This window comes from Vanessa atalanta, chromosome 13, assembly GCF_905147765.1.
Source record: "Vanessa atalanta chromosome 13, ilVanAtal1.2, whole genome shotgun sequence".
Lineage (NCBI taxonomy): Eukaryota > Metazoa > Arthropoda > Insecta > Lepidoptera > Nymphalidae > Vanessa > Vanessa atalanta.
This window is the reverse complement of record NC_061883.1, coordinates 8,623,882-8,648,902: the sequence shown is the minus strand read 5'-3', so window position 1 is coordinate 8,648,902 and position 25,021 is coordinate 8,623,882. Positions and strand designations below refer to the sequence as shown.

General features: G+C 31.7%; 3 protein-coding genes across 3 annotated transcripts; 1 reads left to right on the top strand and 2 right to left on the bottom strand.

Annotated features, from left to right (window-relative positions):
* Window positions 1–1,637: 1,637 nt before the first annotated feature.
* LOC125068206 (ATP-dependent translocase ABCB1-like) lies at window positions 1,638–18,847 on the top strand. The gene is made up of 24 exons (XM_047677265.1): window positions 1,638–1,776; window positions 2,305–2,832; window positions 4,862–4,919; window positions 5,222–5,485; window positions 6,225–6,325; window positions 7,075–7,246; window positions 7,688–7,859; window positions 8,682–8,812; window positions 9,000–9,224; window positions 9,691–9,816; window positions 10,035–10,238; window positions 10,620–10,790; window positions 11,721–11,907; window positions 12,255–12,334; window positions 13,540–13,698; window positions 14,100–14,204; window positions 14,418–14,579; window positions 15,094–15,297; window positions 15,827–16,068; window positions 16,294–16,453; window positions 16,601–16,795; window positions 16,973–17,179; window positions 17,397–17,543; window positions 18,119–18,847. Exons 2-24 carry the CDS (start codon window positions 2,732–2,734, stop codon window positions 18,311–18,313), a joined length of 3,768 nt encoding a protein of 1,255 aa, XP_047533221.1. The 5' UTR covers window positions 1,638–1,776; window positions 2,305–2,731; the 3' UTR covers window positions 18,314–18,847.
* A 102-nt stretch (window positions 18,848–18,949) lies between these two features.
* Window positions 18,950–19,760, bottom strand: LOC125068209 (methylated-DNA--protein-cysteine methyltransferase). Its single transcript, XM_047677269.1, has 2 exons — window positions 19,336–19,760; window positions 18,950–19,253 (listed from the first exon to the last, which is right to left on the bottom strand). Exons 1-2 carry the CDS (start codon window positions 19,642–19,644, stop codon window positions 19,014–19,016), a joined length of 549 nt encoding a protein of 182 aa, XP_047533225.1. The 5' UTR covers window positions 19,645–19,760; the 3' UTR covers window positions 18,950–19,013.
* Window positions 19,761–21,398: 1,638 nt separating this feature from the next.
* LOC125068208 (prostaglandin reductase 1-like) lies at window positions 21,399–24,990 on the bottom strand. The gene is made up of 8 exons (XM_047677268.1): window positions 24,948–24,990; window positions 24,375–24,552; window positions 24,016–24,118; window positions 23,582–23,767; window positions 23,225–23,343; window positions 22,011–22,165; window positions 21,795–21,900; window positions 21,399–21,705 (listed from the first exon to the last, which is right to left on the bottom strand). Exons 2-8 carry the CDS (start codon window positions 24,538–24,540, stop codon window positions 21,473–21,475), a joined length of 1,068 nt encoding a protein of 355 aa, XP_047533224.1. The 5' UTR covers window positions 24,541–24,552; window positions 24,948–24,990; the 3' UTR covers window positions 21,399–21,472.
* Between the last annotated feature and the right edge of the window lie 31 nt (window positions 24,991–25,021).

The window sequence follows — 25,021 nt, the reverse complement described above, 5'->3', positions numbered from 1 at the left end:
AGAGCGAAAGCATGGGCAGTCCTTCCCGCATGGTCAGTTTTGGAGGACTTCAACCATGATTCATGGTGAGCGTTAAAGTCCCCCAAAAACACCAGTTCCGCGTTAGGAAACTGCTCTTGCGCAGCATCTGCCACCCGACTAAGATGGTCAAATAGTCGGCTTGTCTCCAAGTCACCATTGTGGGATCTGTAGAGGCACACGTAGACCCGACTCTGACGAACCAAGTCCACACGTACCACTAACAGGGAGAAGGAAGGGTCCTCCAAGCAGCGCAGACGGTGACAACAAACATCCGTCCTGACGAACAAGCATACTCCGGCTTTCGCTTTGAAGGATTCTTCAAGCATGTAGCCGGGATAATTAAGGTAGCTTGTATCGACAGGACGGAGTATTTGAGTCTCCGTCAGAAACAACATTGCTGGCCGTGCTGTCTCGAGATGGTGGTGGACAGCATTGAGGTTAGCGTGGAGTCCACGGATGTTAACGAACTCAACCTCAAACAGCGTGGGAATGGTGGGGGTGTGCACCGCTATACGACCGTCATTTCTTTTATGCACTGTCATGAATGGGGGAAAAAAGAGGAAGAGACGTGAAGCGAGCGATGCATTGCCACGATAAGGACGGTCAAAGTGTGGAGCTGTGTTTCCCCAATAAGTTGCCAGAAGAGAAAATAAACCGACCCGCCGGGCGGAAGGGCCCCCGAACCCTCCCGGTAGTGGCCGCCGGGACCCCACCGTCCGGTCACCAACCGGCACGACGGTCCACACCGGGATTATGCGTGGCCTGGTGGGGCAGCCTCGCGAGCTGGTTAGGAACGCTTGGGCCCCTGTACTCTGCCACGGGCGGCCAGCGGAACAACCGTTTCTACGGGTCTCCCTGACCGGCGGGTCAATATACCTTCCTCCAGCATTGGTTCAACAGCAACATCCACCGGACCAACACTTACCGCGACAATGCGCGCTCGGACACTGGCTGTACGCCGGCTGATCTCGAAACGCGGCTGCAAGCAGCCACTTCACGAGTGTTTCACCATGCGTACGGTGGTAACAAGCCAGGCGGATGATTGACATCCTACCACCAGATGAGCAGATGGTCGCTCAGATGTCCCTTAGTCGCCTCTTACGACACCCATGGGAGAGAGAGGGGCAGTGAATTGTATTCTTACTCCGTCACTGCACGGAAATTAATTAAGAATTATTAAAAAAAATTTAATTAATTAAAAAAAAATTAAGAATTAAACGGAACGCCAAGCAATCCATGCGTGTGTAACTATTTTAGAAACGCAATATTATGAATAGGAACAAATATCCTATGAAATTTATTGTTTAATAATATTGCTATACTTAATATAGAATGCCATACAAATTTTATACACAATTAATTATTATTTTTACTATTTATCGTTTTATAATTCTACGAAATATACCCAAAACATATAGTTTGTTTCTACGAACGAATAAATTCCTTTGACCTACTTAAACTGTTAGCATAACAGGCAAAAGCATCTGATGGCAGATCTATTAATAACGTATAGGCGAGTTCTAAAGATCGTAAACAAAAAACAATCAGTACTTTGAAACTCTTTCATAAAACACTCAATTATTTCATTTAATATCGTAAGGAGATTAGTATTTTAATTATTTAAACACATCAATTCAGTTTTACAGTGCTGCGTGCCCCACGCAATAGAAACACGCGCAGACCGAATAATTGTAGTTACCTAGAAACGTGTGGGTCGTGCATTGTTATATGTTAATATCAGAGTAAAACAAAAACGTAAGTAAAAAACATTTTTCTGAATAGTTAAAAGTTAAATAAAAAAGTAGGTTAACCGTATTAGGTATACCTACAGTTAATAATGTATTGACAAGTATCTATTTTTTTATCTTAATTATTTATGTGAATTTCATCTTGTTGATTTTATTTTTCACTTTCAAGAAAGTACCCTATGCTTAAATATAAATTTAGTATTTGATATTTTCAATTAATATGATGAAATATTTAATCATGATATAAACACTCCACTTGTACCTATCGTTCATCTATTCTATAGCAATAATTTGGTATCAGGTGAAATACGAAGATATGTTATACTAATATATATAAGAAGAATATAAATATTTTCTTAAACAAGCTTTTATTCAATTTTCCATATATCTAAATATTAGATATCGTTTTGTTTATATGAAATTGACAATATATATAGATTTAACAAAATCATTGAATTTTATTTGCGGAAAGAAGAAAATTTCATTAATCTCTCACGGTTAGTCCACTTTAGTTACTCAATGTTTTTCTTTTCAGGAGTTGATGAAATCCAATCAAGCTCGTTAAAAATAAACGTCATCTTAAATAGTCTCATTGATTGTGTATGAACTTTGTACAATAACAACTAGTAAACATCGGATAAATATAAGTCAAATATTTATCTTAATAAAAAAAAATCGCAATTAATGGGCACCTCTTCAATAAATTTATAAATGTAGATTTGCATTAAGCGGATTTATAGATAAGCAAAACTATCATCAGTTGACGTCCTGATAATCGACGGTATATAGAAATAGAACCGAGTATATCGTCATGATAACGCATATCAGCTTTTGTGATAGCTAGTCAGTCGTCGATGGAGAGGACACGCTGACAAGAAAAAATACGTGATATACTTGTGGTGTAAATAAATTCTTATGCGAAAAAGTTTGTCAACGAAGTTAATAAAATCCATGTCATAGCAATGGCGGACTATGAAGAGAAGGGCAAAAAGAACAGCTACACCGTGAATGATTTGTCTAAAGTTCAATTCACGAAAAATGGCTCCGCTAACGACAAAAGCAGGTAAATAAAAAATGTTATCAATTCTTTAATGTGACCTTATTGTTGGTATGTGTTATTGAAAAAATACATAAATTTATGGCTATTAAACTAGTCAGTTTCGTATTGTTGTTTAAAATATATAATATACATATTTTTTAAATCTTTTTATTTGAATTGTTTATATATTTTTGTGAGCTTGCAGCTGCTTATTAGTTATCCGTTAGCAAGACAAAATATAGTAAGCAGGGAAATACAATAAAGTATATAAAAAATATATATTTTAATATTTTCTGTATATTCATTTATTAATATAATATTTTGATTTAATAAATAAAATCGACATATACTAAATCATAAAAAGATCTGTTTTAGAAATAAATCTAAATAAAAATAGATTTTACTATTTTAAAAATAAATAAAAAGTTTTACATACTTACGTCGAATACGTAGATATATTTGTATTTTATTGATATATCTTCCAATACTTTATTATACCTTATTTATCTACAAACGGAGCTGTAAAATAAAAACTTAAAGTCGTATAACGACTACAATCGATAAAATCTTACAATAACAATTCTTTGTTTCCCTTTTCGTTTTATTTAACATAATCTGTAAATTACTTATCTTACACCGAAGAAGGTTTTTAACGTTTCACATGCGTACCTTTTAAAGTATTTATACAGTTAATATACCTTAGAATATTAATTTTTGTTATTTAAAACAACACCTTATTCTAATTTCGGAATACCCGCATGGAGGTGTTAGCCCCTATCCAGAAGGATGATCCGTGAGAGGAAAAAAACAATATTATTATAGAATAGACTTACATTCATTATCGCCATCGGTGTATTTGTATATGTTGAATACATGTATAAAATTAAAAAATCTGTTCTGGGTTCTGTATATAGACACGAAATCTATTTATTAATTAAATTTATTATAATATATCAGTAGAATTGCAGATTAATACCGAAGTTTTTTTCAGATTACATGTTACATATATACAAATAATACAAATCTGTTCATTGATATGCATTTTTGCATTTTGAAATAATTTAATATTGTTTAATGTCGATATTTTTTGCCTAATTCTACATTAATTTTTATATTTTCATGTATAATTTTAAATAAAAACCATTTATAATAAATTCTTAAAATATAAAATTAAAGTACGAAGTTCACGTATTAATACAGACTTGACTTAGTGGAAGGCAGTCTAGATAATTACCCATCCATCATATAGTACCACCAAACAGCAATATTTTGTAATGTTGTGTTTTGGTTTGAATGGTGGAAGTGATTCAGTGTAACTACGGCATCACGAAATATAAGACCTTAGTTCCTATGATTAGTAATCATTATGTGGCCCATTTAGTAGTCTGCCTAATAATAATAATGATTTGAATTAAAAATCACAATATTGCAGTTGCAATCATTTGGTCCATTGATAACCTGACACTGCCTAAGAGATCCCAATTGATAGTAATCATACTCGTTTATATTTTATTTAACGTCCCACCCTGCCAGCGACTTGATTGATCATAATTATGAGTAGTATAAATTATATTCCGGTTATAATTTTTTTTTTTTACTAAAATTGACCTTCTTATTTCCCGCTTAAAACTTCAAAATGCTAACGATTATATAAAGCTCTGTATCTTTTACTTCCATTCGATGCCTTAGCGTGGTAATAAAGACCATAAATTTAAAAATAATATCCAATTTTTTAATAAAAGAAGTCTGTATATGTCGCAGGCAAATAGCTTAATCAGCCATCAAATTAAACGCTTAGACACTTTACTAAACGGTGCTGTTCAATCAGCGGCATGAAAGCGACACTCAGCTAAGTCATCATTAGTGACTCTCATGTAAATATAAACATTTATATTGATAGTTTAGGTTGGAACATAATTATTTGGTTAAATGCTAAATATTTAGAATATATATAGTTTTTTTTAAAAAGGTTTTATGCCTTAATATCTCAGCTATTTACCTGCGACATAAACATCATACCTATAATTGCCTATAAAAATAATAACTGTTACAGCAATGCCGACTCAGAAACAAATGGAAACGAAGTACCAAGTGTATCATTTATTACATTAGTAAGTACATAATATAACAAATATATTAAATCTAGGAATGATGAGCGGACCATTCAAATTATGCGACTTATAATAATATAGAGAAATCGACTTAGAATAATAGCTTTATTTAATATTACTTGTATTATCAACGTCTTTTTCAATCAAATATAAGGTTATTAATAGTATTATAAAATTTATTAACTGTTATAATATTCTATAAATAACTACAATAACAACAATTCACCATTCACAATGACTAATTCAAATATGTACAGCCAAAGTAACGATTACACATTAATACATACATTATTTTTTTTCAGTTTCGATTCGCCACCGGAATGGATAAATTATATATATTCTTAGCAATAATCTTCTCAATATTTTGTGGATGTATGACACCAATAAATACATTATTGTTTTCATCTTTGCTACAAAGTATGGTAAGATTCGGTATCTTGGGCGAAGCTGACGTCTTCCTCGATGCAATCAAAACCTTTGCCATAAATAACAGCATAGTTGGCGCAATACTTGTTATATTCTCCTACCTCGCGACTGTTCTTATGAATATATCTGCTTTTAATCAGGTGGGTTTCGTACAACTGTTATTTTTAATTAATAAGTTTTAATTGTCTATGGGATCATTTTAATGTCTAAAATTCTACATTAATTAATAATTGCCAGAAGGCTGTGTATGAGTAGGATTTGTGTCTGATAGTAATTAATACGTATATAATTTAGGCTTTTAATAGATATATAAGACTAATTGTGATAATAATACAAGATAAGAGTTAATTATCACCGCGGAGCATCACATCTTCGTTTCTATAGTTGGCAACTGGCTATATAAAGTCAAGTGGATACTATTTCTTACTAATCGCTGTTTGCGGTCATAATCATTCATCATAGGTTGGTTTATTTGGCCTTCTGCCTTTCAAGAATAATTTATTAAAAAATTTAAAAATGCCATGATTAATATTAAACTTCATGATTAGAATACTGGTAACCTACTAAAACATAAGATAGTAGTAGTAAAAGAATAAGAATTCATTTTAATATGTAGACACACAAGAGCCCACATACAAATCATACAAGCCGATGATATTGCCGGTTAAATTTCCTTAAGTAGAATTTAAACTGTCATAGGTATCCTGTGTTCAAAATCGAGTACAATCATTGGCAATGTGAGATAGTATCATGGGCAGATTTAATAACTCAAATGTTTAAGTTACGTTTAAATAAACGACAAGTAAAATATGAAAATAATTAATATAATGTTGTATTACGCCTGTAAGCAAAATATTATTATCTATTTAATCTCAAAAGGTATTCCGGATCCGTCAGGAGTATTTGAAAGCGGCTCTGAATCAAGATTTCGAATATTTTGACACACACCAAACAGGAGACTTCGCAAGCAAAATGACCGAGTGAGTATAATATTAAAGTATTTTTCAAACTTGAATATTGATTTTTTGATATACCTGTTAACTTTATATCGTAAATGAAACAATTAATATCTTTGCAGTATTTAGTATGATAAGAAAACGATATGTTAAATTAATTACACACTTTGATATCGACTTTGATTTTACCCCGAAATTGCTGTCATACTACGCAATAGTGAGTTTATTTACTAGTTTGTTACGCTTTAGCGACTTCATAGTTATATTTAACCAATCACCATGAAATTTAACTAACCTAACCTAACCTAACAATTTTACTTGGTGGTAGGGCTTTGTGCAAGCCCGTCTGCGTAGGTACCACCCGCTCATCAGATATTCTACCGCCAAACAACAGTACTCAGTATTGTTGTGTTCCAGTTTGAAGGGTGAGTGAGCCAGTGTAACTACAGGCACAAGGGACGTAACATCTTAGTTCTCAAGGTTGGTGGCCCATTGGTTATGTAAGGAATGGTTAATATTTCTTACAGCGCCATTGTCTATGTGCGGTAGTGACCACTAACCATCATGTGGCCCAGTTGTTCGTCCGCCTACCGATATCATAAAAACAACCCCTCCCCCCCTTCCAATGCAAGTTGAGCCGCGAGCCGAAACTAGTTACTATAATTTATTTAGATTAAAACGTCAACATAAGAATACGAATTTAATTTTAATCTTCTCCCTTCCTTTGCATTATATATAATTATAAAACATAACTTAAATTTGTCTTCTTTTAGTGATGTTGTTAAACTGGAAGAAGGTATAGGAGAAAAACTGGCAACTTTTATATTCTACCAAGCGTCATTCGTCAGTTCCATAATAATGGCACTCGTTAAAGGGTGGAAATTGGCCTTATTGTGCTTGATTTCTTTCCCTGTTACTTTATTCTTAGTTGGAATAGCTGGGCTGGTAAGAAATGTTTTTTTATTTTAAAACAATTTAGCTTAAACCCTTAATATGAAAAAAGTCATCACTAGAAGAATCTTAAAAAAAAAAACAAACCATTTAATCTACTTTGAGGTTGATCTATCTGTTTAATTTAATAGATACCTACTTTAATACAAGATAGAATTTCTAAAAAAAATACTATAATATTTTTATCCCCAACACGTCAAAGACAATTTGAATCGGGAATTACCCCGAGTAGTAGATTAGAGTAGATTAGTAGAAATTAACTCTACTACCTAATTCAATTAACAATAATAATCACCGAGACTAGATATTCTTGTAAACTTCACGCTTCTAATAATCTAAATAAAGGTGAGTTTAGTTATTAGGTGTATCATTTTTCACTTACCATTCATACATTAAAATAAATCATATGGTAATATAAAATTCTTATATAAATAGATTGCTTCGAGGTTATCTAAAAAAGAGGCGATAGCATCCGGCAAAGCAGGTGCAGTGGCCGAAGAGGCGCTATCAGCAGTCCGGACCGTTTATGCATTCAGCGGCCAGAGAAAGGAAATAGAAAGATATGATGGTCACCTTTCGGAAGTAAGAAAAATAAATATTAAAAAAGGTGTGTTTTCAATTAACAAAATACAATATTTCTTAAACCTCAATTTCCTACAATGTTTTAAGAGCTCTTTTTGATTCTAAAATAATCATTTGAGCTTATCTACATACATACTTCATGCTTTATCTAACACGGAAATATTTTATGCACCATCATTATTACCAATATAATTTGGTTTTTGTATAGATTTGTATAGATTTATTTAATTTTAGTCGTAATATAATATTGACTATTTAACGATTTTATTTAAACTCGGTATATTTATATTTATACCCTGACTTGATACATTTATGACTCGAAACGAGAGTTCTTATTCCTCCTTCTTATTTCTTGTTCAGAAAATACTCAGGCTCTGATGGTTATTGTGGGGTTTAGATGTATAGAAAACCATAAATAATATATTAAAAAAATAGAATTTCGTTACTAAAATAATAAAAGTGTAATCAATATTATTATAAACAAATTATATAGCAACAAGTTGTATACATACATCATAATATAGTATGTCATGCACAAACAAGGGGAGAGCGGCGAACGGAGCGAGGGCCATAACGGCATACAGGACATAACAACAATTTTCATCCACTAATTTTTCCTCGTGAGAGGTGATTGCTTTCTAAGTACACGTCTAAGTTAATTAAGGAACTTTTGTGAAAAATTTAATAGTTTAAGCTGCAATTTTATGAAATAAACCCAGGGTAACAGATAAAAATGGGTGCGCGTGGTGGCTTTGGGTGGTGAAAATAAAATATGATCTACGCTGTTTGTGTTGTATTTTTTAATAACTATTAGATAATTGATTTTATTTTTTTTAATACTTTTTAGGGTTTTTCAACGGAATGGCAATGGGCACGCTATTCTTTTGTATTTTCTGCGCATACGCCTTATCATTTTGGTTCGGCTACAAACTTATGGTTGAAGAGCCAGAAACATATGACGTGGATACCATGATAGCTGTAAGTGAACAGAGTTCTAGTAATTACCTAAAATTTTACGTTTACATAATTATTATCCTATTACAGATACAACTTTTAAGAGTAAAATGACAATAAATAAGGGAAAACCTATATTATGTCTAAACTAATCGTAAGAAAAATCTACTTAAAAATATTTTGAATAAATCTTATGTGTGTAATATTTTAGGTATTCTTCGGTGTTATGATGGGTTCAGCCAACTTCGGTATATCGTCAACATTAATGGAAGTTTTCGGAGTAGCGCGTGGCGCCGGCGCTCAAATTTTTAATTTGATTGACAATATTCCCTATATCAATCCATTACAAAACCAAGGTGTTACGCCCAGCTCCATTGAAGGGAACATTGAACTAAAAAACGTAATATTTCACTATCCATCAAGACCGGATGTTCCTGTGAGTAAAATTTGAAAGCAATGCACATACATATATTTAATATACTTAACGTCTGGAGCATAGCATATTTTAAATAAGTCACTCTTTTTGATTAGAAATTGAAAAAAAAATTAGTCGGAGTAAATACCTACCTCATTACATATTCTATCGCAAAATATAAGCATTGGTGACCACTTACTATGAGGCAACCCATTTGCTTGTCTGAAAACATTACAAAAGCTGTGAGATTATATTGAATTACAACTACAATATAATACTAGTGCAATGCGACTTCTAATAATGCAAATTTCATTTAATTTATTGACTTTAATTTATAATTTATTTTATATATAACATCGTTAAAAATAGAGTCCACAGTGAAAATGATTAAATGGAGAGTCGTTTCTAATGCATGCTAAGAATACATAAGAATACATAACTATGATAAATAGTTATTAAAAACAAATATTTTTTCTTTTATTTTAAGGTCTTAAACAGAATTAATATAAGTGTAAAACGGGGTCAGTCAGTGGCGCTGGTGGGACACTCGGGCTGCGGAAAGTCCACTATCATTCAGCTGATATCTAGATACTACGACGTCATCGACGGCAGCGTTAGTATTCGTTTTTGATAAATAATTGACCATACACCTAATAATTAATTGTGATTATTAAATAAATATAATCCTAAAATATTCACTTACATGTCGTAAAAATTAGAAATTCCCTTGTGTTTTTATAGAATTCACTTATAAATTGTAATTGCGTAATGGCATACCACAGGAAATATGCGTAGCTTACTTTACCTTCAATAAAATCATTTTATTTATAGGTTTCCATTGACGGTAATGACGTAAGAGAACTCTCAGTGCGATGGCTACGCGCGCAAATCGGACTCGTCGGTCAGGAACCGGTGCTGTTCAACACCACAGTCCGGGAAAATATACGCTACGGACGGGAAGACGCTTCCGACGCGGACATCGAAATGGCCGCGCAACAAGCGAATGCTCACGAATTTATCATGAAATTACCTTCAGTAAGGATAATAATATATTAATTTGCCTAGCTTAGGTGTCTTAACGTAATTAGTAACAAAAAAAAAGTACAAATATAAAGTTATTTTTTTTATATTACAAAAAATATCAACCAAGACTATTTATATACTAGTAAAAACGATGATCGTGATTCGTGAGATAAGAGTGTACCTAAACAATATTTATTAATTATATATAGTAGGTACCTATATATAATATCCATGCTTTATAAATATTGTTACAGTTACCATTCTAAACATGACTGTTAAATTTATTGATTATATTCTATTAAAATGAACTATACCGTATGAGTAAATGTAAATTAATTTTAATAACATTTATAAAGTAACGTAAATTATGTATTAAGCCTGTAACTAACACAGGGATACGATACACTCGTCGGGGAGCGTGGGGCTTCGCTCTCGGGCGGGCAGAAACAGAGAATCGCTATCGCCCGTGCATTGGTGCGCAATCCTCGCATCCTATTGCTTGACGAGGCGACCAGTGCACTCGACACGTCTTCGGAGGCAAAAGTTCAAAAAGCATTAGACAAGGTTTGTTTAATATTTTGAAAATTTCTGTTAAAGTATAATTTAAGCTTGTATAAAACAAAGTCGCTTACCGCCGTCGTTCTGTACCTGTGTAAGCTTTGATCTTTAAAATTACACAACGGATTTTGATACGGTTTTTTGTTTAATAGATAAATTGAGTCAAGAAGAAGATTGATATTATAATTAGAAATATTGATAATTTTAGAGGTTTCTAAAGTGATGTCGTAAATAAACACATTTTTTTGCGCTTACATTGCAAACGCTCACTATATAGGTATATTTATCTCTTAGTGATAGCTCACAATAACCATTTTTTATCCTTTACTCTATCGAGAAATAATGGCTTATTTTCTAAGCAATTTTTAGCAATACAGCTTTAATCCTTATTCAATTCAGTACCTTAAATACATTATGCATTTAATACAGAATAATATGGAACTTTGCAGCAGAAAATTTAAATGAATATTTTCGAAGATATTACATATTTAAAACGCAGGGACATACTGTATATTTAGCATCAGCATTGAACCCGTGCGAAGCCGGGGCGCGTCGCTTGTTGAGTTATAAAATTCAATATTCATATTTGTCAATGAAAAATCAATTTAGCTATTTAGGTGGCTTAAAGTTTTGTTTTTATGAAATAAGTACGTAAAAAAGTAAATGGGGCAAATCGTGGTAAATATCCACCTCCGTCCATAGACATTGGCGCCGTAAGAAATTGTAACCATTCCTTACACCTTCAGTACGCCACTAATCTTGGGAACTAAGTAGTTATGTCCCTTGTGCCTGTCTGTCTGTCACTTGCTGCTTAGCGGTAATATTTGGCGAGTGAGTTTTAGACAGGCTTGCACAAAGCCCTACCACCAAGTAAAATGGAAATAAATAATCGTAAAATGCTGATAGTGTTTACCTTGCGTTTTTTCATCACTTCAGGCTCAAGAAGGACGTACAACAATAGTCGTGGCACACAGACTGAGTACGATTAGAAACGTTGATAAGATTTATGTCTTTAAAAGTGGAGATGTTGTAGAATGTGGAAGTCACACTGAACTAATGAACAGAAAAGGACATTACTTTGATATGGTGATGTTACAATCCTCACCGGATATGAATGAAACAGGTATGTTGAATAATAATTAAATTAAATTATGTAAGAGAACAAGTCAGAGCAATTGGTGTCACTGCGAGGCAATCTCAATTTGTTGCTTTACTTTTCTTACATTGGAAGAGCATACACGCCCGATATAATTTTTGTACAAATCCAACCCACCAAGTCAGTTAACTCCAAGCCTTCTCCAAGAAGAGAAGGGGTTAGTACAGCAGTGTTACCTACATTTAGAAGCTGATCAGTGATCATATATCAAACACCGTATTATGTGTGACACGTGTCAATAAAGATATGCAAGCTTAAAATGTCACTTACGCTATTTTTCTTCTAACAATATTTTTTGTACATTATATTTACAGAACAAGGCAACCCGTTAAATCGTACGATATCAGTTCAAAGTGAAAAAGATGAAGATGAGCATGTAGAAACTAGAATTGTAGTAAGTTTTCAAAATTTTTAAGAACTTTAATTTTTTATCTTATAAATCCACAACTTTCTTCTTAATACACGACTACTGACGTTTTGTATACACTTTTTGCATGAACAGTTCGAGTACAACGATGTCTTGACAGTCCTACATTAACATATATTAGGTCATAAGTATTTGAAATTGGCGTTTTGTACGGGAGGAATATAATGTCAATTGTTTTTTGTAAAATATATTTAATTAATCAAAGTACACCGCACCGTGCACCGTTGTTGTCTATGCACTTTTGCCATCTCATAGGTAGTTCATTGATTTATCTCATTACTAAAAAAACCATGGGGGCGAGAATCAATAAACTCGTTGAAGGACTGCCGCATCGGAGTTGAATTTTGAATTGAATTCACACATACACAATTAATCCTTCGAGCTGTTCCTGCAGCACTGGTGTCACGGTCGATCTCGTACTCTTAAATATACCGATATTTCATGTTTTCCATTGTGCAGTAATAAGCGACGCCAAAGAAAAAAATAATGATGAGAAAAAACAAATGAAAGACTGTTTTCTAAACTCAAATTTACCAGATAAATGAATTTATACATTTGAATTTGGAATTCTTAAACAAAGAGGAGATACTTATTTATTACATTTATTACAAAACGCTAATTTCATATGTAAAGACCTAATATTAGTATTTCCTTAATTTGCACAAATAAAACATATTAATAACGCATATAGCAAATCCTTGTTTCCGTCGTCTTATATGTTAGTAACAAATCATAAACATACAACCGAGATTTATAGGGCCGAAACAATAAAGAATTAAGATTTAAGATTTATACTTAATTTAAGATCTTCATACTTCAGATCTATCGTATTTTTATAAACATTTTTAATTACCAACTTCTATAAAAGTAAATAAGAAGAACAATAGTAAAATGTATGAAGATGCTACAATAATTAACAGTTCTATATTTATGAATATATAATATATAAATAATGATATAGTAAAATTATACATATATTTAAATAATAATATAAATTATTATATAAAATGGTACTCATATTTAGAAGTCATATCTTTTGCTTTTAACGGTACAGGAATTTTGACACTCAATAAGAAATTATAATACTTCTAAGTTGAATAAAGATAATTTAATTTGAATTTTGAATTTAACAATTAGGTACCTACTTACATTCTTATTTTTTATTTTTTTAGGAAAGTGATCAATCTATGGACGCACCAGACATATCTTTTGCCCAAGTTGTGAAACTCAATGCGCCGGAATGGAGATCAATTGCAGCAGCGAGTTTGTGTTCACTTGTCAGTGGATTTTCTATGCCACTGCTTGCTGTTATCCTCGGTGACTTTATGGGTGTAAGATTTACTAATTTATTTTTATTGAATAAATCCCACATTTTTTTAATATGCTATACATGAGCTACGTTTCTAAATTTTATTAGTGCTTTCCGGTAGAATAGAGTTTAACCTAAAACTATGATGATGATATCCACCTGGCCGATTTTAGGCACGATTACTATTCTCTCGATTGCGTAAGAGATATTGTAGTGTTCAAGCCGTGTAATGGCATGGCAATCCGACTCGACTAAAACAGTTAACGAGCAAAACTTTACGTGTTTTCCAAGGCATGGCATGGCATACGGCTGTCGAAACAGTTTAATTCTCATTATAGTTATAAAAATGGTCTGATGAATGGCAGTACATATTTTTTATCCCCCAGCATTTATGAGCGAAGGTGACCAGATTTATTTTTCCAGGTTCTCTCAAATCCAGATACAGAAGCAGTTAAAGCTGAAGTTCGAAATTACGCTCTTATATTTGTCGGTATTGGCGTTTTTTCTGGAATCACCAATTTCGTTATGGTATGTGATTTATTTTTTAATATGTGGTATCTAGTATTTAAAAAATACTATTGAAATTGAAACACTACGACAACTCGTGTGACATCGATTACCTTCTAATATAGGAAATATATATGTGTATGGTACTGTTGAATAACGATAATTTCACGAATACTGGAAAAAAACAAGGGTAGATACGAACATATCGATAACCTTTAGCCATTTATTTTTTAGGTATCCATGTATGGAGTCGCAGGTGAATATTTGACGGCTCGATTAAGAAAAAGTATGTTTGAGAAATTGCTGCAACAGGAGATTGGTTTCTTCGACGATAAAAATAATTCCACCGGTGCTCTTTGTGCTCGACTCTCTGGTGAAGCAGCGGCTGTGCAAGGGGTAAGAACGACATTTAATAAGCTTAAGGCATAAGGCAATTTTTTATAATTTGCAAAAAACAAAATGAACTCCTTTTTTGCTGTTACATATTCAGGTCGATATGAAAGTAATGTTGTCCTGTTTTTATTTCTCATTTATCTCTTGTCGGCTATTAGACCGGAAGATATTTTAAGAAGACCGTTTGTATTTCGATACTTGTATTATTAATTATTATTTTAGTTGTTCAATTGTTTAACAAAAATAATTAGTAATTTGGATTTAAATTTAAGTTTGCTTCAGTTGAGCATAATATATAAACAATTTTCTTAATAGAGAAGTGAGAATTCAAATTCAAGTTTGAAAATATTGAGAAAGTTTGCATTATATTACACCTATACTTTCATTATATTCATGTTTAATACTGCTAGTGTTCGTCCATTTATGTATACGTTTATTAAAAAATATTTTTTTTAATAAAAATCAAATAGGCAATATATTTATAAAGTCACTTAATACAGTTTTATTGCCATTTCAGGCAACAGGACAAAGAATTGGTACAGTTCTTCAAGCGTTCGGTACGTTCAGTTTCGCGCTAGGCGTTTCGCTATATTACGAATGGCGATTGGGACTTGTTGCCTTAGCATTCGTACCGTTGATGGCAGCTGTACTTTATAAACAAGGCAGAATGGTCACAGCTGAATCGTTTGGAACAGCAAAGACTATGGAATCAAGTTCAAAGGTAAGCTATTATTGAAAGTTCCAAAGATTTAAAATAGGATACAATTTTTTTTATGGTTGTATACATATAATTTTACATTTAAAAATCTTTAAAATTAAAAAGTGTGACTTGTGACCAAAAAATAATAATGGATTATTTTTGAGGGGATTTTAAACAATACAGCATTAATCCTTATCGAATTAAGTACACATTATGCATTTAATATCAATATGGTCCTTTACACCATGTAATTTAAATGAATATTTTCGAAGTTATAACAGATCTAAAACGTAGGAAAATAGTATTTGTCAGTTTGTATTATCTAATGACTAAAAAACTGTGAACGTTGTAAGATATTCTGTAGTATATTTAGTATCAGCATTGCACCCGTGCGAAGCCGGGGCGGGTCGCTAGTATATTTTGAGGGACTGTCATTATATACAACGATACTGCTCCTTACCTCTATCATTAAATTTAAACGAGTATACAAATATCAGTATAACCAAGCCATATATCTTATTAGACGTATTGATAATATGCTTTATTCTAGATAGCCGTAGAAGCTGTTGCGAATGTACGCACAGTCGCATCTCTGGGTAGGGAGGAAACCTTCATTCAGGAATACACTAAACTACTCATACCAGCTCTTTTAATTGCGAAACGAACATGCCACTGGAGGGGAATTGTTTTTGGCCTCTCTCGTGGACTTTTTAACTTTGTATATTCTGCAACAATGTTTTACGGAGGACATCTCATGGTTTATCAAGGCGTTTATTACGCTACAATTCTAAAGTAAGTTTAAACATGAATATACTGTAAAATTTAAAAATGTATTAATGTAGAAGCGAAGGATTGCTATAAATTCTTAGTGAAATTACATTAATATCGTGGAATATTTATTGTAATTTAAATTTTAGTATACAATAAATATCGTAAAAATGTAATGAATTTTATTATTTGTGAAGATATTATTTAAACTACTTAACAAATGATATCATCTTTAATATTATATTTTAGATCAGCTCAAACTCTTCTGATGGGCTCGTCGTCAGCTGCTCAAGCATTTGCGTTTGCACCTAACTTCCAGAAGGGAATCAAGGCTGCAGGTCGCGTCATTGTGATATTGAATCGTCAATCTAAAATCATGGACCCAGATCAAGCCGCAGCCGAGAATTTTGTGAGTGTCGTTATATTTAAGCAACATCATATCAAATTATACAGAGACGCACGCTTGATTTTATAAAAAAATCTATTTTAATCTACGTAAATCAATATATCATCAATTTAATCTTGCTTATTTCAAATTGTGACTACTATCTTTCAGAGAGGAACAGGTGAAGCGAGCCTCCAAAACGTGCAGTTTAAATACCCAACGCGACCACTTATTCAAGTATTGAAAAACTTTGATCTTGAAATAGAGAACGGGAAGACTATAGCGTTAGTCGGTGCCAGTGGATGTGGAAAAAGCACCATCATACAACTGCTGGAAAGATACTATGACCCTGATGAAGGCATTGTGGTAACATAAATTTTGTTTTTATTTTTTCAATAATATTTCAAAATTAAATTAACAAATTGTCAACAACTGGTCAGTTGAGATTGAGAATCGTGTGGAGAGTGTTTACAGACTTAGGACTTTTCATTGGCATTAACCTAAGCAGCGCGCATTCTATTAACGGTATCCTTTCTTTCTCAGGCTCAAAATGGCGTACCTTTACCAAAACTACGACTAGTAGATGTGAGACAAACTATAGGATTCGTACAACAAGAGCCGATTCTATTCGACCGCACTATTGGAGAAAACATTGCGTACGGTGACAATACGAAACAACTTGAAATGGATGACATTATAGAAGCTGCCAAACAAGCTAACATACATAATTTCGTGGTATCTTTGCCTATGGTAAGTAAGGTGGATAAGTCTTTATTTTTTATATCGGTTAATAAGATACAGTATATTATGATGGAAACGTAATCCATTTAAATGTATACTTAGCCTTCTGGCGAGTACATCGGTACCCGACAGTAGTCAAACATATTAGTTATCAAAGACAATAAGATTTAGACATAGACACTTTTACTATTTTATACCAGTTGCTTAATACTTTTTTTATATCTAGGGTTACGACACCAACATTGGATCGAAAGGCACACAATTATCCGGAGGTCAGAAGCAGAGAGTCGCTATAGCTAGAGCTTTGATTAGGCGACCTAAAATGCTACTTCTAGACGAAGCAACAAGCGCCCTGGATACTGAAAGTGAAAAGGTAAAGAAGTTATTATATCAAGTAATAAAACCTTATTTATAACTATCTCTTTAAAAGTTATATGTAGTATCACTGCCCTACATTAAAAATATTTTAAGAAAAACTCAGAACCTTGAGGCTCGAAGTTGTGAAAATAATTTTAATTTTAGAATAGGTAGGTGTATATCTATTTTATTCTATAATTATATTTATAATCGTTTTGTATGAGTGAGTGATGCTCGTCAATATGTCTTACTGTGCGTGAGACTGCAAAAATAAAAGTGATATTATATTTGACGTTTATTTTATTAAAAATATATATATGTTATGTATACTTTATTGCCATATACGTATAAAATTTTTTTTATACAAATTAAACATATATTATGATAAGTAATTAAAAAATATTTATGATAATTCGTCTATCGAGAAAACTAAAACTCGGAAACTGAGGTACATATTTTCAATTGAATCTGTGTATCTAATGTTCAATAAAATATGTGTATGACTTTGTTTTTCATTATGTATTGGTAAATACTGATTTATTGTATGTTTGAATATATTTACTATTACGTCGCTTTCTTCAAAATTCACAGGTGGTACAAGAGGCTCTAGATAAAGCAAAGGCCGGTCGAACGTGCGTTATGATCGCTCATCGGCTGAGCACGGTGCGCGACGCAGACCTGATATGTGTACTTAGCGCAGGATGCGTCGCGGAACGAGGCACGCATTCGGAACTTGTTCAACTCAAAGGACTCTACTACAATTTAAATAGACGAGGATATACATGATGCGCCAATATCCATTTACTTTGTAATTAATATTTTACATATAAATTTAAGTTAATATAGTATAAAATTTTATATCATAACTATAATTTGGTACTCGGTTAAAATTTATTATTTTTTCATTTTATTTTACATTACTTTTGACAAATTCTATCGACATATTCAAGTCACCCATTAACACTCATCAACAAGAGAGTGAAAACGAATTAATCAGTTGAAAAAAACAAATCTATACTTTTAATGTAAATACAATAAGAAATTGGTTTTAAAATATTGTACATAGTATTTATATCATCTTATTAGAATTACTGCTATTTTTATGGTTATTGTTACCTACTTGGATTTTAAGATGCACATAGAAACGTCTTGTTTATATCTTGGTATTCAAGCATATTTTATTTCAATCATGAAAATATAATAAATCAATCAATTTACATATATGTAGTATATTTGCAAATAAAATGTTATGTAAACAAGTTATGTTACACACTGTTATGAGTAATTGTGAAAAAAGAAATGCAATATTTTAGGAAATATACCTATTTTTCATTTTTCTTGTACTTATTGTGATTTAAAACTTTAGTCTTATATCTAACTATTTAAGTTAAATGTTAATATTATTCAAAAATAATGTTAATATGTAAATTTTATTTTGTACTTTATTTTTTTACATTGATATAAATTCCTCAATATACAACATAAATTAAGAAAACTTTTTTTCATGATTTAATAACCATTCCTTGCGGTCCAATCCACTGCTGAAACCTCCATTAGAACCAGATGCCACAAGCCTATGGCAAGGTATAACAAGTAGATGAGCATTTGCACCACAAGCAGCACCAACAGCACGAGAATGGCTTGCTGGTCTACCCATAATCTTGGCTAGTTCGCCATAAGTGTGTGTTGATCCATATGGAATTTCAAGTAGTTTATCCCACACATCCTGTTAAATAATAAATTATTGTAGCATCAAAATAATGAAAATCTTTACAATTAATTATTGCACAATCATAAAAAGTAATAACTTTTTGAAATTCTGAGCCCAAAGTTTTTATAGGAAGAGTGAATTTTTGAAGATCTCCCGCAAAATATTCTTTGATTTCGCTCTCGAATTGATCTAAAATTTTGTTTTTTTCCTCAACGAAATTACATGATAATTTCTTGGAAATCGCTTGGAATGTTTTTTCGACATTTTTTGAATCTTCAAATATAACAACATATAAGAAATCGTCATCAGCACCTGCAACTATCTTACCGACAGGTGTTTCGAATGAATAAACACACACTTGGTTGTTACCATTCTTAGAACACTTTAATATTTTAGAAATATTCATAACTATATAATAATTAAAAGTATCTTAATTATTTTTAAACTAGTAATTGTTTTCACTTTTAGCTTAATTTTGACGGATAGTTATAAGTATTTTTCTATATAAAGTCTATATAAAATACTTGTATTACTATTAAATAATTTAATAAAGAATGCGAAACAATAAACAAATATTTTATAAAACAGCAAAATAAAAACAACACCGAGGAAAAAAATTAGTACCTAACTTTAACTTAACTAATATGATTGCAACTTGTCAAAGTTCGCGCTTTTTGACTGTGACATTGTGAAAATTTAAGTATGTATTTTACATTGTCTGTGACTAAAAAGTCGGGCTGCAAACTTCCAAAGGGTTTTTCTGGACCGGGACCAAAAAATGGCATGAAAACACGCTTTTTCTTTTGAAATACTATTACATTTTAAATATAATTGTAAGTTTAAAACTTTAACTTAAAAGAAAAAAAAATGCAAATAATACTGTTTGTGCTTTTTTGACAGGTTTTTCTTTAAAGAGTTACCATTATGTTTAAAACAAAGCACATACACACTAGAATACTTCATATAAATGTCTGTGTTTATTTCCCTTTTTTTGATTCAACACTAGTGATACCCAATAAAATAAACGGTTGACATGAATATGTAACAACGCTTTTAACAGTTATTGTTCTTATTTATTTCAAATTAAATTTTGTCCAAAATGATGACAGAAAAAATAATATTATTCGTTAGTTGGACAAATAAACCACAATCATATTTGTATCGAAAATTGTATTCTTTAATTGGTGTTGGTTGTTCGTTCAAGTTTTGTTGTTTTTTTTAATCCTATAGATTAATAGCGTAGGCCGATTTTTGTATCAGTGATTAAGAGACTTTCCTGCGTATTTTCTTCGTATTGGTGATAATCGAGAAAAAACACTGCCGAATTCTGAACTTATTAGTTTCTCTGAGCAGTTTATTGTACAAGGCATCATTGAAGCATCATTTTTGGTACTGATTTCTCAGCACGCGCAATAAAAAAGTCAGTAACTGTACCATTCTTGAACCTAAAAACGATCACTGTGACCAAATCAATCAACAGGTCCAAGACAAACTACTAGGACTCTGTTGTCACGGATGATATTGCAGCGCATCTAAGATTTGTTTATCTTTTTTCCTACTTTTGGAATACCTTATACCTTTATATTTATACCTTTGGAATAGGCTATAAATTGAGAAAGTTTATTCTAAATAAAAAACTCCAATTCTAACTAAAATTATGTTATATTAAAAAAGACATTAAAAAAAGTTTCGTCAATTTGGCGCCAAATGTAGATGAGTGATTTGCAGTTTTCAGGTTTGGAAATTCCTAAAAGAATATTGAATAAACATGAAGTTTCGTAGGCGACCCACTAGTAAAAATAAATATAAAGTTTTAGTTTTTTTTATTCATATTGGATATTTAGTTCTTAAATATATATTGTTGTTATTGCTAAAGTCAAACAATGTTGCTAGTTACTATAACATATTTGTTCAGTAGTACTTTCCCTAATCTCAAAAAAACCTCCTACTGTCTAACGTAGTTATTGTTAAATTATTTCAATTTGTTTTATTTTAATTATAGATATTGCTAATTCATTTTTTTTATATATTCCAGCTCATAGCCAGTAACTAACATATGAATACTTGTTTTATCCTTGTTATGCCATGGACAAGACTTAATTTTAAGATAATAAATTAATAAGTGATCTGTTATTATTTTACAGGTTAGTTTTGTTAGTTTTTTACAGGGGTCAATAAAACAAGCTTAATAGTTTTTCCGATTACTTTTCTTTATACGGAAAGATTTATAACCTTTACTTTACTTTTACGACTGCTTTTCCAGTATTTTCTCCCCTTAACATTCCAACTAAAGCGTCGACCATGTTTTCGAATCCATAATAAACTTTCTCTTGGTACTTAATTTTCCCTTCATTGAGCCATTTTAAGTTCATATTCACGCCCTCGTTCCAGCGATCGTTCCAACGATTGACCAAAAATCCTTCGAGTTTAAGTTCTTTGAAAACGATTGCGGGCTGCACTATTGTAACTATAATTTGATAAAGAAAAATAAAAATGTTATTCGTATAATTTACCAAAGGGGTTATTTATGTTGTTTTTTTTTTTTAATAAAATTACCTTTAGGCAGTTTCAAATCATTGTATGATGAAATCGATCCACAAACAGCAACTCTACCGAATTTGTTCATATGGTTCATTATTTTTGTACTTATTTCACCTCCGACCTGTAATATTTAATTTTAAAGCTCAGTCGGTTATACATATTTCATTCGGCTTGAAAAATATATTACTTAGTCAAAATTAAAAAGAAAGATTAATATTTAAATATACGTGCATTATCGAAATAGCAGTCAACACGATTTGGAGCACCTTCTTTTAGGGCAGCACTTATTTTGCACGTCTTATAATTAAAAACTCGATCAAAACCTAGTTCTTTCTCTAAATACTCGCATTTCTCATCCGTACCAGCAAATCCTATTACACGACAACCTGTAATGTTTGAAATGATGAGATTATTCAATTATTGTATTCCTTTTGTAACGACTTTCACATTTTACATTAAATTGACGCCATACCACCGCCAAAAAACAATAATTATTAAATGAGCTAGTGCAAATAACATAACATCTTCTTTCCAAAGGTTGGCGATGCATTGGCGGTTAAAGCAGCGGTTACGTTTTTTAGAGCCCCGTACTTACCATCAGGTAGCCCATTTGCCCACCGCCTTAGGCAGGCGAACAGGCTAATGCAACTTAACAATAGGCTATTTGACAATGCGAAAAAGAAAGTGTCAATTATTGTAATCAGCATATATTATGAGCTTAAAAATGGTTATTTAATAATGAAAGTGGAATATAGTAATTAATTTATTCAAAAATCCTTGAATAAAAATGCATTTTTTTAAACGTTTGTCACATGACACAAACCGCTTCTGATTGGTCGGGCTTATGATGACGTCACTTTCTTATTAACCTCGTTTACCTACTGTATATGTATTATATGTGCCACAGATTAAAATACAGGCAAGTGACGTCACCGACCCCATTGCAGCGCCATATTGTCACTGTAGCGTTTTCGCGCGCTATTTAAATATGGAATTTTTACTTTGATATTTTTCAGCAAATATGTACAAGAATTAAAAAAAAAAAAACTTTTACTGGGTTCCTTAACCTCTACTAAATAATATAAAATGCATTTTAAAAACCAGTCAAATAACCTATTATAAGTGACAAGTATTCATAATTTACACCAAAGGTAATATATACCTAAATATAAATTTGTTCCAGAAAAATGATTAAAAAAAAGAAAAAAATGACGTTTTGAATGTCAGCGAAGTTGAGTCGAACTTTAGAAGTTAAATTAAATTGAATATATGCAGTTTAGTGAACTAGTGTTAAACTATAAATAAATAGATATGAATCATGAGCTCATTGTAGTGCATAATATAGCAGAGCTTTTATTTATATGAATATAATAAACTTTATTGAATTTTTTAATATTATTAAATCTTATGGTACCATATATATACCGATTTGCTTTTCTACATACCTAAAAGTTTACCGATCTGTCCGACATGTGAACCAACTGCTCCAGCAGCACCAGTTATTGCAATTGTTTCTCCTTCTTTCGGTTTGCATATTTCTTTTAAGCCAAAGTAGGCTGTATTTCTAACAAAATTTATATATAAATAGTAAATATATGTACTATAATTGGTTTTTTAACGTTACATTAAAAAATCACTAAAAAATTCTTGCGCATATAATAGGCGTTTATTAAAACGATATATGGTACCTAGTAATCGTAGTAACGATCGATCGTAGATCGATAAATCAAAATTTGACGGATTGTTTTTGAGCACATTTCAAGTAGATCCAGTGTTCTCGGAACTTAAGCTTACTTACTCACCCAGGCATTCCAAGAACACCTAATGCTAGAGAAACTGGATGTGGTCTTATATCTGGTACGATTGTTAAAGGTAACATGCCCAACGAACTCAATTTGCTAGGGTCCACTATAGTATGAGTACGCCATCCTAACGTACCAGTCACGTAACTTCCTACGGGAATATTTTCATTGCGACTCTCGATCACCCTAAAAATATTATAAATTAAAAGAAATAGAGCGTGCATTACTAAATAGCACGCAAAAGTTTGAAGATTTGAAGTGAAAGAAATAAGTCAGTGTGTCTCGTATTCCTCACATACGTCACACATGAGCCGAAAATTGATCTTTCGCCTTTATTACGAGACAAAAGCTTAAAATGTAACGTCACTGGTACAAGGCAGCCATAAATGTGTCACTTCAATTTCCAAAAGAGACATAACTTTTAAGATACTTACTTTGCAACTTGTCCACCTATCATATCAGTGGGTAATTTGTATCCAATCATATAAGCTCGCATATATGGATCCACACTGAGATATTCTGCTTCCGTCAATATTTCTGTAAACCATAAAAATAATTATAGTAAAAACTGGTTAAGAGTTAAAAAAAAATACAGTTTGTATTTTTGGAATTATTTTTAATATTTAGTCTTCCAACATTTTATCAATCAGAGTTTAAAGCGATAAGGACTTTTAATTATTTAATGTAGCAACACTAAAACTACTATTTTGAGGTTAAACTTTAAATAAATATATAATAAGTATTTGTAATTTCGACTGGGATTGTAATTAATATGAGATTGATTGGTTTTCACCTCCACTTTTTAAATCCGGAAGTGTTTCTTCCACTATCTTGAAATCACTTATTTTAGGTTCTCCTTGAAAATATTTTGTAAGCACATATTTTTGGGCCCGAATTTTACTAGGAGCACCGGAAAAAAGTCTTTTCACAATAAAATTTGGTGAAAAAATATTAGCCATTTCAATTTTTATCTGAAATAAAAGAATATATCTAAATTAGGTATTATTTCAGTTTGAGTTAACCTGTTGTTTACACTACGTAAGTATATAAATATATTATTTAGACACAAATGTTCATTGCACTTTCGACGAACGATCAAAGTTCAAGGATATATTGCTATCTGTAAAAATCGGGTAAATATAACAATTAATACCGAGAAATTAAATAATAGTATAAAAATGTATTAGTATACTAGTTTTTTTCTAAGACTTACTTACTATGTAATTTGATAAGATTAAAATTTGTATCTATACAACAGCCAACAAGTAACACGATTAATACCTCTAGTTTTAATAATAAATATAACAGATAAATATATAATTCATATATAAACAGATACGTACAAAAGACAAAATTAAATACCTACCTAACTAATTATTTATTAGTTAGACTTATAATGCTTATCTCAAATTATATTAGGCACTTTCAAATTATTTAAGA

What these genes read in the sequence shown, in the direction of transcription:
- LOC125068209 (XM_047677269.1), bottom strand. Translation starts at nt 19,644, where the DNA reads ATGAATATTTCTAAAATATTAAAGTGTTCTAAGAATGGTAACAACCAA. An exon ending in TGGGCTCAGAATTTCAAAAA is followed by an intron (nt 19,254 to 19,335) that starts GTTATTACTTTT and finishes ATTATTTAACAG; the next exon opens with GATGTGTGGGATAAACTACT.
- LOC125068208 (XM_047677268.1), bottom strand. Translation starts at nt 24,540, where the DNA reads ATGGCTAATATTTTTTCACCAAATTTTATTGTGAAAAGACTTTTTTCC. An exon ending in ATAGGTGGACAAGTTGCAAA is followed by an intron (nt 23,768 to 24,015) that starts GTAAGTATCTTA and finishes TAATATTTTTAG; the next exon opens with GGTGATCGAGAGTCGCAATG. An exon ending in TTGACTGCTATTTCGATAAT is followed by an intron (nt 21,901 to 22,010) that starts GCACGTATATTT and finishes TAAATATTACAG; the next exon opens with GTCGGAGGTGAAATAAGTAC.
- LOC125068206 (XM_047677265.1), top strand. Translation starts at nt 2,732, where the DNA reads ATGGCGGACTATGAAGAGAAGGGCAAAAAGAACAGCTACACCGTGAAT. An exon ending in AAGCAGCGGCTGTGCAAGGG is followed by an intron (nt 14,580 to 15,093) that starts GTAAGAACGACA and finishes TTGCCATTTCAG; the next exon opens with GCAACAGGACAAAGAATTGG. An exon ending in TCGTGGTATCTTTGCCTATG is followed by an intron (nt 17,180 to 17,396) that starts GTAAGTAAGGTG and finishes TTTTATATCTAG; the next exon opens with GGTTACGACACCAACATTGG.